The sequence below is a fragment of the Carassius gibelio genome, chromosome A6 (assembly GCF_023724105.1).
Source record: "Carassius gibelio isolate Cgi1373 ecotype wild population from Czech Republic chromosome A6, carGib1.2-hapl.c, whole genome shotgun sequence".
NCBI classification, from domain to species: Eukaryota; Metazoa; Chordata; class Actinopteri; order Cypriniformes; family Cyprinidae; genus Carassius; species Carassius gibelio.
This window is the reverse complement of record NC_068376.1, coordinates 23,340,224-23,354,259: the sequence shown is the minus strand read 5'-3', so window position 1 is coordinate 23,354,259 and position 14,036 is coordinate 23,340,224. Positions and strand designations below refer to the sequence as shown.

General features: G+C 35.4%; 1 protein-coding gene across 1 annotated transcript; it reads right to left on the bottom strand.

The window, feature by feature from the left end:
* Nucleotides 1–234: 234 nt before the first annotated feature.
* On the bottom strand, nt 235–13,675 carry LOC128015765 (FYVE, RhoGEF and PH domain-containing protein 5-like). Its single transcript, XM_052599870.1, has 21 exons — nt 13,449–13,675; nt 10,485–12,817; nt 9,889–9,994; nt 9,741–9,799; nt 9,575–9,605; nt 9,374–9,480; nt 9,138–9,258; nt 8,754–8,832; nt 7,898–7,948; nt 7,088–7,146; nt 6,888–6,959; nt 6,698–6,766; nt 5,625–5,708; nt 4,849–4,928; nt 4,667–4,760; nt 4,427–4,564; nt 2,310–2,412; nt 2,101–2,210; nt 1,631–1,753; nt 1,402–1,544; nt 235–841 (listed from the first exon to the last, which is right to left on the bottom strand). Exons 2-21 carry the CDS (start codon nt 12,659–12,661, stop codon nt 805–807), a joined length of 3,843 nt encoding a protein of 1,280 aa, XP_052455830.1. The 5' UTR covers nt 12,662–12,817; nt 13,449–13,675; the 3' UTR covers nt 235–804.
* Between the last annotated feature and the right edge of the window lie 361 nt (nt 13,676–14,036).

Below are 14,036 nucleotides of genomic sequence, written 5' to 3'. Positions count from 1 at the left end.
TAGGGAACCATTATACAAAGCTCTGACTACCATATTGTTATGGTGTTATTTCAACAGTGGTCAACTCTGCAGGTATCATATGCATAACCACATTAGAGAAGCAACACACAATGGAGGATGAAAAAGGAAGTTGAGGCACTAATGAGGTTTGAAAACCCAAAATGAACACAATGACACTACACTCAATTGAAGTTTACCCCAATAATATAGTGACAATTAATCCTTCTGACAAACTTCTTACACTTTCATCTTTAATATGCATTAAGCCCTCGTATTGTAAATATAACATGGCAAGTGAACAGATTGGCATTTTGGACAAAAGATAAGTAAATTTAACATTACATCATCAAGTGCAACGAGAATACCAGCTCAGTTGCTAAATACTCAATCTAAAATTAGTTTGTAGAAGTCACTGTCCAAATGACTGACAGCAGTATACATATATATATATATATATTACTAAAATATTTTAGTGCTCTGGGGTATTGCATAATATATTATCGCATTGTATAATGGTTAAGTAAAGCAACATCTCACGCTGGAAGTGCTTGCTACAGTGTGCCTTTAAAAGTGTGTCTTTAGAAGAAGTATTTGGCACAAAATAAATGTCTGAGTGTGAGCATTTTGTTCCCTTGGTATTCCAAAAATATGCCTGTTGCGTCACATTAGCGTCGAGATGGTTGATTACACTCCCAGTAACACAGAGTAGTGATTTTTGAATGTGATGTGAAAATGCTTTGCTCTTGAATGATCAATAACAGATTTAATTGCTCATATCAGAAGACAAAAACAGGACAGCTGATGCTACAGGACTGTAGCCTCTTCCATGGCATTGACCCACCTAGAACAGAACAGAATGGTCATATTATGTAATAGCAGAACATATATTTAGTATATATTTATTTAATGTTTTTAAAAAGCTGTATTTATTTGATCAAAATGAAGTAAAACAGTAGTATTGTGAATTATTATAACTTTACATTTCACATTTTCTTAAATGTATTTTAAAATATAATCTATTCTTGTGATTTCAAAGCTGGATTTCAATCAGTCATTACTCCAGTCTTGAATGTCACATGATCCTTCAGAAATCATGTTAATTTATTGATTTGATGCTCAAGAAACATTTCATATTATTATCAACATATGTGCTGCTTAATATTTTTGAAATGCTAATACATTTTTTCAGGTCGTTTAGATAAATAGCAAGTTCAAAAGAACAGTATGTATTTGAAATCTTCTGTAACAATGTAATAATCTTTACTGTCAGATAAATTTAATGAATCCTTGCTGAATAAAAGTAATAATTTCTTTTAAAAAAACTTTACTAAACCCAATACTGTCTGTGCACATTATAAATGTAAATACAATGTATTGTGTGGATGTAATATGTGTTTTAACCTTTGTGCAACGTGACTGTCCTGGGCTCTGAAAGTATAGAAGAGAGTGCTGTTGTTGTACAGCTGAAACATGCTGCTCTCCCCTTCAACCTCTGACCTTACAGAGAAACCCATCAGAGGGAGGGTCTCGCATGCAACCCTCTCCTTATATAAAAGAAGACGACATAGGGAAAGATTAGGAGCTGCATGTTCCAAGTTAATGTGAGCAAAAACGTGACACTGTGCATTACCTCAGGCTGTGGGTATGTGTAGAGAACTTTATCTTTTAGGAGGAACCACAGGCTTCTCCAACTTCTCTTGCTGTTCCTGCACCTCTGCAGCGTTCCACTCATCACCCCCTCGGACACTGTCTCCTATGCAACACGTGATGTTTCACCCCAAATTCAAAGGAAAAATAAAACATTCAAAGAATAAAAATTGGAAAGGGATGTAATTATTTGAAAACAATGCCATGCCAAAAATCTTAATGGTCTTAAAATAAGACTCTTTTAATAGCAAAACTTTATCAGACACTTTTATGACCTTTTAGCTCTTGACTTAATACAAGATAAATGACTACTGAGAACAACATAATGATGATATTTCTACAGTAGACAAAAAAAGAGTGTTATTAACAACATTTCAGAGTGATATAGGAGTGAAACATGATATACTGGAGTAATATTTAGTCCAAAGATACTATCAAGAGGTTATGGGATACCTGGTTGAACGACAGTTGGCCTTTGCGGCTCTTCCATAGACTTGATGGATGAATGTTTTGGAAGACAGAAGAGAGAGGTCGACTGCAGCTCTCTGTTAGTGTGGCAGCATCTTTTCAACAAATGTACGCACAATTATGAGGAGAGTCAAGCATAAGTATGTTTAATTAACAGAATTACTTTGAATGAATGAAAGACATTGTGGTTGTACCATGCTTACGAAGCTCACTGTAACAATGATCACACACTTTGGCACGTCTGTTCTTCATGTATTTGAGGGGGGATTTGTTCCTGCAACAATCTCTGCAAACAACCTGTAAGTAAAATATGATGAGAAAATCTGAATAAATATAGCTTATGAGTGGTTCTCTATGCGAAATGAAAATTTGCAGTATTGTATTCGCCCTCAGGTCATCCAGGTATAATATGTGTATGTTTTATTTCTTCATCTGAACAGATTTGGAGCAATGTAACATTTCATCATTTGCTCACCAATGGATTATCTGCAGTAAATGGGTGCCATCAGAATGAGAATTTATAAAAACATCATAATAATCTACAAGTAATCCGTATGACTCCAGTCCATCCTTTAATGTTATGTTGTGTGCATGTAATAAACAAATCCACCATTAGGAGGTTTTTAACTTTAAGAGGTTAAACTTTTGACTCCATATTATTGCTTTCTCCTGTGAAAAAGCCATCTTGTCTGAATCAGACAGGGTTCCTACACATTTTCCATTCCAAATTCTCAAATTTCCAGACCTCTCATAGAGCCCTATGAAATCCATCTAAACTCTGTATTTTTGATAAAAATTAAATTGTATTAATCAAAAAGCATGTTCATTAAAATCTCATAAAACTTCTACATTTTCACATCAATTTATTAAAAGTTTAACAAAAAATACATGTTTAGGGCCCTATTATTTTTTACATTTTTTTCTTTATTTTATTGTTACCTAATTTTGTGTTTTAGCATGTCTAATTATTTAAATGCATAAAACAACTTAATTTATTCAAAAAAAAAATTTTATAGCCTGATGAAATGTTTTTTTTTCTCAGAAATTCTGTTGTGTATTTAAATTTTTTTCTGGTTATCAAATGAAGACATAAAACATTAATTTAATTTACCTTTTAATTATTGAAAATTAAGCTAACTCTATGTTTTGGTAAAAAGAGGGGGTTTACTATTAAAATTAAATCAGAAGAAATGTTGTGTGATTATTCCTTAACAGAGACACGCAGAACATGCAGGATCCATGCAGGATCCATATTTAAATCAACTTTTCTGGCTTAATATTTACAGCTACTAGTCCATATCACGATTTGATTTAAGTGTAATTACCTACTTTTGATTAATTCATTCAAAATCTGACAAGTGATATTCCACGAAATCATAGGTCCCTACTATCAGTAGATTTTTGTAGAGCTCCACCGATATATTGTTTTGCCGATACTATCGGCCGTTATTAGCCTGTTACAGATATATTGGTATCGACAAATATGCCGCCAATGTTACTTTTTTTTCATTTTATCTTTTCATGCACACAAGAATCTTTTTGTGTCCTCGAGAAACTATTCACATATAACTGGTAATTCTTTTGCATGCTTACACAATTTCTAGTTTTATATAACCCATTTCCTTTGTGCATCACTGCCATCTTGCTATAAATAAAGCAAGAGCATGGATGGACAATAGATCTACTTGCTCAAAATTGAGCTTTCCTTGTAGTAGTACCTCTAATATCAAGGCCTAATGTCCAATTTAACCTTAATATGGTGCTAAGAATATTGTGAGAAGAAACCCAAAATGCAAAACATGCACCTTGAACCAATTGCAGTAGTCGTGTTTGACAATCACTAAGTAATCACTAAACGGGTGCCACTTCTTGTACGATAAACTTATTTTCATTAAATTCTTAAATAAAAAAAGAGGTGAAAAAGTCTGCAAATGCAAATATTTTTTCCATACTCTGCTTTCTATTTTCCATACCTATCCAGACCTGGAAATTACTTCAATTAAATTCCATAGTTTTCCAAACCCCGTAGGAACCCAGATCAGAATAGAAATATGCACAGATAAAGCACCATTTACAAGAGAAAGCAGTCGGATTTTGACGAGAGGACAAGAGGTTATGGACTTTTTTTTTTACTGGAGGAAGCGACATTCACTGAACAGGATTCACCTGTGAGCAAATGATGTAATACAGCATTTCCCCAAATCTGTTCTGACGAAGACAAATTTATATACAATATGGATAGCCTAAGAGTGAGTAAATTTTCAGCAAATTTAAACTTTTAGGTGAAATATTCCCTTAAGTGTGTTTGTACCTTGCCGCAGGCATGGCAGTGATGGCGTCTGTTTGTAAGACTGAAATGTGAGTGACAGTTCATGCAAACTGTCACCTGGGAAACAGACAGCAGAGGAGGAGCGTTCTCGCCCAGACATATCTCTGGACCGTCCACTAACTAAAAAACAAGTACACAAATGTATAATTTCAGAACAGGAAACAAAATGTCAACTCTTTCAGATGTTGACATTTTATCACACTGTATTTAAAGTTTCCTCACCCCAAAACAGTCCACTGGGTCTCCTGATACGGGGCCAAGATTCACTAATGTCCGATTCAGTGTAACAAACCAGCCATCTCGTTCTATGCACGAGCTGCACACAGAAACACATGCATCAGTCAAACTGCACAAATACACTACATATGTATGAGTGAGTGTTTGAGTTTGTGTATGTCACTTGCTTGGCAGACAAAGTGATGCTTATATCTTTAACGTCTATCTTCAGTGCAGTCTGACCATTCTCTATAGGTGGCTTGCTGACCTGAAAGACAAAAAAAAGTGAAAAAGATTTAGTAATTATAATTCACATCATCTAGGGTTCAGATAATGAAATGAGCTTAAAAGAATTTGCACTTACAAGAGGAGAGGCGAAAATTAAAGAAGAATTAAAAAATGAGAAATAGACAAATAAAATAATATATGCAAACTAGAATAAGATAAGGAGAATGATCTGCTATATTTTATTTTCTTGTTATTTTATTTATATTGAATTATAAATTTTTCCTTTCTCATTATTTTAGTTCTTTTTATCATTTTGTTGTATGCATTTTATTTTCTTATACTGTTAACTTTAGTTTTTACAATTTATATGACATTTTTAATTACAGTTTAAGTTTTAGTAACTTTAGTCATTAATCATATTTTTATTAGTTTTAATTTATTTTTATTTTATTGTAGAAATTTTTAATACTTCAACATAAACTTATTTTATTTCATTTAGTTGCCAGATTTAGTTTACACTTTTTCTCAAAAATTTCTAATTAGTTTTATACCTCATATTTATACTTTATTTTTAATTCGTGAAAACTGTTTTTTGATAGTTTTAGTTCAAAATAACCACATTACTTTAAATGAGTGTCTTGAACACTAAATATGGTGCATTAGTGAAAAGACAGTTTCCAAAAACCACTGTGAATGAATGAACAGTAGAAGTGTCCATGAATGCTGTCAGCTTTACCTCCATCCCTGCCAAAGGTAATCTGTTGATGAGTCTGTATTTGCCATCTTGCTGAGGATATGTGTACAGCATTGTGTCATTCATCTGAAAATGTAAAAAGTTAAAGAAATACATAAAATTGACAACATACAAGCATAATTAATTACTTTGGCAGGTTTTATATTTGCGAACACATATGGGGGTCACCGCCACAAATGTTCACCACAAGGGGGTGCAATCACATTGGTTTTTGACCAGAAGTTTCTTTGCTGCATCACTACTCTGTCAGTCAGTGACCACAGGCAATGTTTGTATTAATGCAGGTTGTCTCAACAAGGTGTGTTAACATAGTGATTTAGAACAAACTCAAACGCGCATTTAAGCTATGATTTAACAAAGGGAATATGAATTGACTAAGATGCTTATTTCTCTGTGAACTTGAATCAATAGTCATCAGTTGCTCAGTAAGTATTTGTTTATTTGTTCAAACAACAAAAATTCAGTGAAGAATAAATACAGCTATACAGCTTAACACAACCAAGATGAATCTTTGTAGACAGGACGTTGTGCAAACACTGGATTCAGACATGCCTTCCTACTGTCAGACACTGCCTGATAAGGCAGCATATTTTGTCTTCTGAAATGTTAATCAATGGTGCATAAGAAATGCCACAGACTCAAGCAATAAAATATGAGGGAAATCTGAGTTCAGCACTCTTGGGGCCACGTGCCCGTCTCAGCGCACAACTGTCCGTCTGGCTGAAAAGTCTACAGTATACTGTATTTCTGACAGCCCATCTAACGTCCATCCTGTCACCACCTGTTCTGTTATCTTAACACACTGCTTTGCCCCGTTCCCACAGACTTATTCTGTGGTGAGAACAGCACAGCAATAACAATAGCAGATGTAGACATAAACACACACTGACCAACATCCTGTCAGGAAACTCTAAAAACAAGTAAAATAGCCCACAAACACAAAGGAGAGACACTAGAGACTATATAGAAAGAAAGCAACTGTGCCTCTTGCCTGCTCAACTAAAAAGTTTGATAATTAAGATGAAAATGTATGTAAATAAAATACAATCACATACCAAGAAAAGGTGACGTGGCTGCTTGCACTTTCTGCTGACTTTCATCAAGGTGCCCTCTTTCACAAACACCTAGGGCACAGACACAGACAGACAACCTTACTCATCATTAATGCTTTGAAAACCCTAATAATTTAGAAAAATTCAGAAAGTTGTGAAGGGCATGTGATCAGTAAGCCATTGAATTCCTCACTCTTCCAGGCTGTAGGAGATCTGTCAGACCCAGAACACTGTGTTCAATATGGACCAAACGCAGGAGATCCGCCTGACAGAGAGAGAAAAGGAATGCAAAAATTGCCATACATGGTACAGCAGTGTCATTAACACATACTGCCTTGGTTCCACATGCATAGACTGTCTGTAAGCACATTAGGCCAACAAACACATACTCACTCCATTCTTAAGGCTGTCATTAACATGATGCACAATATCTGAGACCACAACCAAAGCATCTGAGGGGAAGACAGACGTAATATTTAATACATGTACATTTTCACACATAAATATAGAATATATTAAATATTCCATAAAAAAAACCACCTCAAAAACATTATTAAAAACTTCATATATTATAATTACATAATCATTAGAAAAATGTTTCAAATAAATTAATATTAAGTCCCACTGCAGAACTTCCCAGAACATGCTCTCTTACAAACAGATGCTCTCTTACAGCAGCACTTCATAAATAAATTATCCTCATAGATAAATGATGCAGAAAGGCTTGTTTAAAAAGATGACTGAAAATCCATGGTGGGGTCAAAGGTCATTTGCCTTTTGTGAAACTATCAAGAAGATCAGAGATATGCTGTTGCCTAAGCAAACCAATTATACACACTGAGAGATAAGACCAAAGGTTTCGTTTGTAATTGCAAACATGTCAAGATAAGAATCAAACATCAGTTTCTTAAATTGATGAAAACTAATTTGGCTTCCTCGTCTGTAATCCAAGAGACAGAGAAAAAATAAAAACAAGATAAGAAAAAAAGTGTAAGCTTTACGATAGTTTTATCTGTCAAGTCAAGTCACCTTTATTTATGTAGCTCTTTTAACAATATAGATTGTAACAGCAACTGAAGCAACTGAACAGCATTAAATAGGAAAATAGTGTGTCAATAAAATAGAAAGGCAGTTCATCGTTGAATTCAATTATGTCATCATCCAGCTCAGTTGAGTTCATCTGTGAGTAATGCTGCAGTTTACCTTGTGTTTTTTCAAACTCTCTGGAGTCTGGTGAGAGGTTGTTCAGGTAATCTTTTAGAAGAAAGCACAACAAAAAAATAAAGCAATATTAAGCAATACTACAGGTCTTGGTATAAGAATTCAAGATACTTTTTCTTTTAACAAAAACAGCTACATTTTAAAAATACATAAAAATGTATTATAATTAATAAGGATATCAACTTATTAGTTAAAGGGGTCATATGATGCGATTTCATTTTTTCCTTTCTCTTTGGAGTGTTACAAGCTCTTGGTGCATAAAGAAGATCGGTAAATTTGTAAAGTCTCAAATCGAAAGAGATAATTTTTTATCAAAGTTAAGACTCTGCCACCGCCCCCTAAAACAGCTCATTTAAAATACGCCCCCACATGTCTACATCACTATGTGGAAATATTTGCGTAATGTCGCCCAAATGTTCACGCAAACACTGTGGTTTCAGTAACCACAGTTAGTGTTGAAGCCATGTCAGGGAGATGCTGTGTGTATCTAGGTGAAAGCAAAAGCACTTTATTTGGACTTCCGAAAGTAGGTGCATTTAGGAATCTTTAAGATCACTTACAACAGAATAGCAACGCATTATGGAAAACTGTTTCGTGAACCTAGGAGAGGAGGTCATTCTGACTTTGCTATGACAATCTGGCGCTTGTGAATCAGCTACTGTAAGTATGTTTTGATAGAGGCGGGGCATAGAGGACCTACAATAATGTACCATTTTTGAAAAATAATCAGTTTTTTGACCATTAAAGCATGTCAACACCTTCTATTACACCAAATACACAAAATAATGATCTTTAAAAAAGCATCATATGACTCATTTAAAACGTATTTAGAAGTCACCTGTTAGCAGCATACGGTACTGCAGGATACGCACAATGACCTGCAGCAACTGCTTTTTTAGTGTCACTGCATCTGGTAGCTGAGACACAAAACACATGCTACATTATGTAATGTGTATAACATAGATACATATTTAAATACATGCCATCTGAGTAACTGAACACACAACTAAAACACATTTACATGTTATCGTACAATACAAAACACATGTGACTTGTAATCGGACAATACAAAACACACACACACGCTCAAATCACATAGAACAGTTACTGCACATGTAATAAATGATAGTGGCAGGTTGATGGATATGCCTAATAATAAGAATAGATTTGGTTCAGTTAAAGTTGTCAATCAGTGAAAACACAAACATCATAAGTCCCTTACTGTGCTTTGTATGTGTTCCAGATAATTCAATTTTTCATCATAATGACTGATGTAAGAAGAGAAAATGGAAAACTCGTTCTTCTTTGCCAGGATGATTTCAGCAATGCTTTCATTCTGATCCCTGATGAGTGGAGTGAAATGGAGAAAACAGATGAAATGATGACAGATGGACATTATTCGTGGATGACAAACAACTGAAGGTAGCAAATGCATGTTTGTGGGTGAGAGAATCTTACCATTCTTTAAGACGAGTCTCCAGGAATGTGTGGATGCTTTGGTGGAGAGTATAAATATCAGGTAGCTCTGTCCACACTGTCATTATCCTCTCATCCGCTTCAACTGACTATTGTGTGAAAGTTAGGGAAAAATAACTTCATCGGTATGTTTCTACTGAAATCCACACATAATGTCAATGAGATATAATATAAATAACCCACCTCACAGAGAAGTTGTAAAGTCTTAACATGCCTTAAAACGGAGGGAAAAAAGCATGGACTTAATAATATAGCTATTTCTATTAAATTTAATTCAGTCATTTTTCAAACACGAACTTGCACCCACTAAATAATAATTGTTTTGTCAATGAGGAAATAAATGACTTACTGGACCTCACTATCCAGAAGCTCTTTGGCACTATAGAAAGCCCTGGAACAGTTGACAGTCTGAAATAAAATGGTTGAATAAACTGAGTTGAATAATAAATTAAAACAAATCTTTGCAAGACACAAAGAAACACTAATAATAAGCTTACCAGTTTGTCAGATGCCTTGGTCTTTTTCTCTTGTGTACAAGCCACACCCACAGACACACCTACTGTTCCATCTTGTCTCACATTAGGAGAACAGAAAGTGTAGAGGCTAAATAACAGAGGAAGTACAATCATGAGACATTCAAAAAATAAATAAATTAACTACACAGACTTTTAGTTATCAGGAATGTAACACGTTGAGCTTTTAAGGGCTAATCTAAGTAATATGCACATCTAAGTAATGCAAGGATTGCGTTTGCATTATATCATTAGTCTATGGAAATTAATTTTTCTAAAGTTCAGGTTGTAAAATGTCAAAACACCTTTTAATTAAAAATCACTTGAGAAAATTAAGTTTGTTTGAACATCATATTATTAGATTAATAAAATAGATCTATCATGCATTCATATGTCTGAGATTTACCTAAGAATTGCCCATCAGGATTTTGATATGTTAAATAACACATCTGCTTATGATTCCACCTTTTTATGAAGTTTATAGTGTCTAGTTTCTCTAAACTAGATTTTGTCTAATTCTGAGCTTCATATTAATAATATAAATATAATTAAACAATATATCAATTTATAAACAATTGTACCTATCTGTTTCTTGCTCAGATGGCTGACTTCTGCCCTGGAAGCCTGGCAGACTGCTCATATCCACATAACCATCAGTATCACTCGTTGAACTCTGATTTCGTTGACTCTGAATGACTGGATTCAGGAGGCGAATTTGCACATTCTCATAGTGAGAAACAGCATTTTCAACATTCTCATAATCTGAAGAGTCTGTATTGGGAGAGGAAAAAGATCGAGGTTTGGAAAGGGGATGGGGCTCAAAGAGGGAGCCTAGTTCCATAGAAATGGTGCTTGAAGCCAAATCATTATTAAGGGTGAAGTTTAGTCCCTGTTTTTGTCTATTCTTTTGAAAGACAAAGGAAGAAGGCGACGTAGATGGATTGCAATCTAGAGTGCTCTGCAAATCAGGGCTGCCAATGTTATGCCTGATAAAGTCCAAGCGTTTGCATGAACCTTGCGGACTTGACTCAGACGAGGACCTGGAGGAGATTGAGCGATTATCCATCACACTTTTACGATCTGATTTCCTAAGGAATCGTAATGGCAGAAGGTATCGCTTGAACCCAAAATCAGGCTTCTTGCAAGAAGCGGAGACTTCGTTCGTGAGGGATGGAGAGCTTTTTCTGATTGGTCGTTTTGTGATGGATGCAAGTTCAAAAGGGGGTGGTATATCGACTCGTGTGGCATTAGCTAATTTTGAAGTGCCTTGTGAAAGACATCCTAATGAGCCTGTCAGTGCAGGTCTACTATCTCCGATTGAACACTGATCTGTATAGAAGGAGCCAGGGTGTAGCATAAGCCGCCTATTTCCTGTTTCAGGGCTACTCATTAGGTCAACTCTCTTCCTGGGGGTTTCCACAGATATAGAGCGAGTCATCAAGTACTTCCTGTTCTGAAGGAAGTCTTTAGCTTGGATTTTTGGCTCTGTTTCTTCATACACATGATCTACTGTGAGTTCTTTTCCCTCAGATCTACTCAAGTGGTCACTTGCAACTCCTTCTTCTTGTTCTTCCCCAACACTCTCTTCTTCTTGATTTTGTTGTAAACTTCGGCCTTGGCTTTCAGGTTGCTGCTGAATGAGTGAAAGGGCGTTGATGGCATCAAGATTTAAGCTGGAAGGTATGGCTTCATCATGCTTAACCACATATTTGCTACAGTAGTTGTGATTTGCATCTGCTACATCATCATCTGAGACCATTTCAGAGCCAAATGGCTGAGAGGAAGAAGAAGAATTTGAAAAAGAAGTCAGATCGGACTCAAGGAGAGTTTCACCTTCACTCTTTGATGAAGGACAGTCTGGAGAGTCAATAGCAGCTGAAGGATCCTGAGATGCACTGTCATCTGATAAATAATGGTTTCCTTTATCACCCATTTGCTCTTTTTCTAACTGTATTTCATCATCCTCTTCCTCAATGGAAGTTGAAGACAAATCAGAGCCGTTCAATCCCTCCTCCAAAGTAAGCATAATAACATCTCCATTGGCGCTCTCCTCTGTTTCTGTTATTTGGAAAGGTTCTGTTTGTTCAAAAAGGTCACACTCGGAAAGTCCATCTTTGTCTGCTAACGCCTCACCAGCATCACAGATATCAGGGAACATCCCATCTATGTCTTCTTCACTGGAAAACATTCTGCCTGGAAATGTACCATTTGGGAAAAATGCTTCAATGAAAGTTTTATTTATGCAAATTTCATCATACAGGAATCTGTCTGTGCACGCAGTGCATCCATAAACTGCATTAGAAGCCAACTGAACATCATTAGACCTTTTATGTGATGTTGATACACCATTTTTAGTCAGTCTCCATGCTATCGTTCCAGTGTCCTCTACTTCAATCTGTTCGGTCTCTATATTATCGTCCACATCTCTCTTACTGCATAAATCAGAGAGAAGGTCTATTGACTCTTCCTCAGCCTTAAATGTCTGAAATGTCTCACCTTCTTCTAAACCCTCGACAAAATCTAAATCAATTCCCTGTGCTAACTCATCCCCGCATCCTAACTCATCTCCCTGTTCCACGATAACACCAGGTTCGGTCTCTTCTACTTGCATTGTCTTTTCCATATGTTTTGTTTTCTCTGTCTTCCTCTCTCGTGACCCCTGCTGTTCCAGTACTATATTTCTACGCATTTCCGTCATATGCTCTCTTGAGTTTGGAGGCCTTAGGCTTTTGTTAGTGTGAAGCATACTGAAATACATGTTTTACTGAGATGATACTGGAGTTCTTTTCTAGGTTTGGACGCAATTTTTGATTTGGGTTCTTGAATATCAGAATTATTCAGGAAAAGATGGTTTACATTTCCTCTTTAAAAGAGGCTCAGCCTGGAAGTGTCATCTGGTGTCCAGGGCATGCTCCTAAAACACAATAAGAAAATATTAGTAATTAAAAAAATTGATTTTGCTGGAGAGTAGCATTGTAAATAAACATTGTAACATCTGAGGGCATAAAAAAATAGTTCCATCTGCACTGTAATAAATTAATTATTTCTTTGATTATTGGAAAAAGAAAAAACTACTTATGTCATCACACTTCAACATGTTTTATTCAAAGTGTTTCTTACCGTTTCTTTTGTAATTGTTTAACAAGAAATTTACTATCAAATTCTGAATAAAATTTTTTTTTTAAGTTTATGCGTTTAAGATTTTCTATTTACAGATGAATAACTCCAAAAAAAAACGTATAAAAAACAAACAAAATGAAATTTACAATAAAAACATCGGATATCACATAATTCTAAACTCACAATTGTATAAACACATTATAAGGTGTTTATTATCTTTACAGATTTGAACGCTTTGCTTTATTTTATAAGGTGACAGTAAAAACTGTCCACCCGTTTTAATCGCATATTCCACTCTAAATTCAATAATATTTCACACACTTTTAGACATTTAAATTCCCCACAGACACGTACTCTCGTTTTCTAAATGAAGTTAGGCTACAGTACTTGGTTTTCATTACCACACTACCACGGTAAAAGCTCACCTGCGCTCATTGTCGATCATCTAGTATCTGAAACACGTAAAGCGATGACAGGCCAAATTCAATTGAACACGATGTCGTAATCCAGTAATTACACAAGATTATAACATGAGATTATATACAGACTACTTCTCTTACTTAACTTGCGATATAACAGCAGTACAGGACATCGGTAGCGACCAGCACGAGCACGAGCGCGCGCACACGCACTCACGGACGAGACTTCGCCTTGACTTCCTGAGGAAAGGGCGTCAGGACACAAAATAAAAACAGTTTTTAAATCAAGGCGAAGCTTTTTTTTTTATCGATATATATATATATATATATATAGAGAGAGAGAGAGAGAGAGAGAGAGAGAGAGAGCGTGTAATTCAAGAGCACACTGATATAAGGGAGAGAGAGAGAAAAAATATTTTCTCTATATCTATCACACAATATGAATATAATAGATATTTAAAATAAATATTAAACAGAAACTGGACTTTGGTCAAAGTTATTTCAGGGCAGTATGGCCTTCAGAGGTTTACATTACAGGAAATCTCTTATCCTGCATAACATTCCTTAACAACAGACATCCAAAGAGCAGGCATG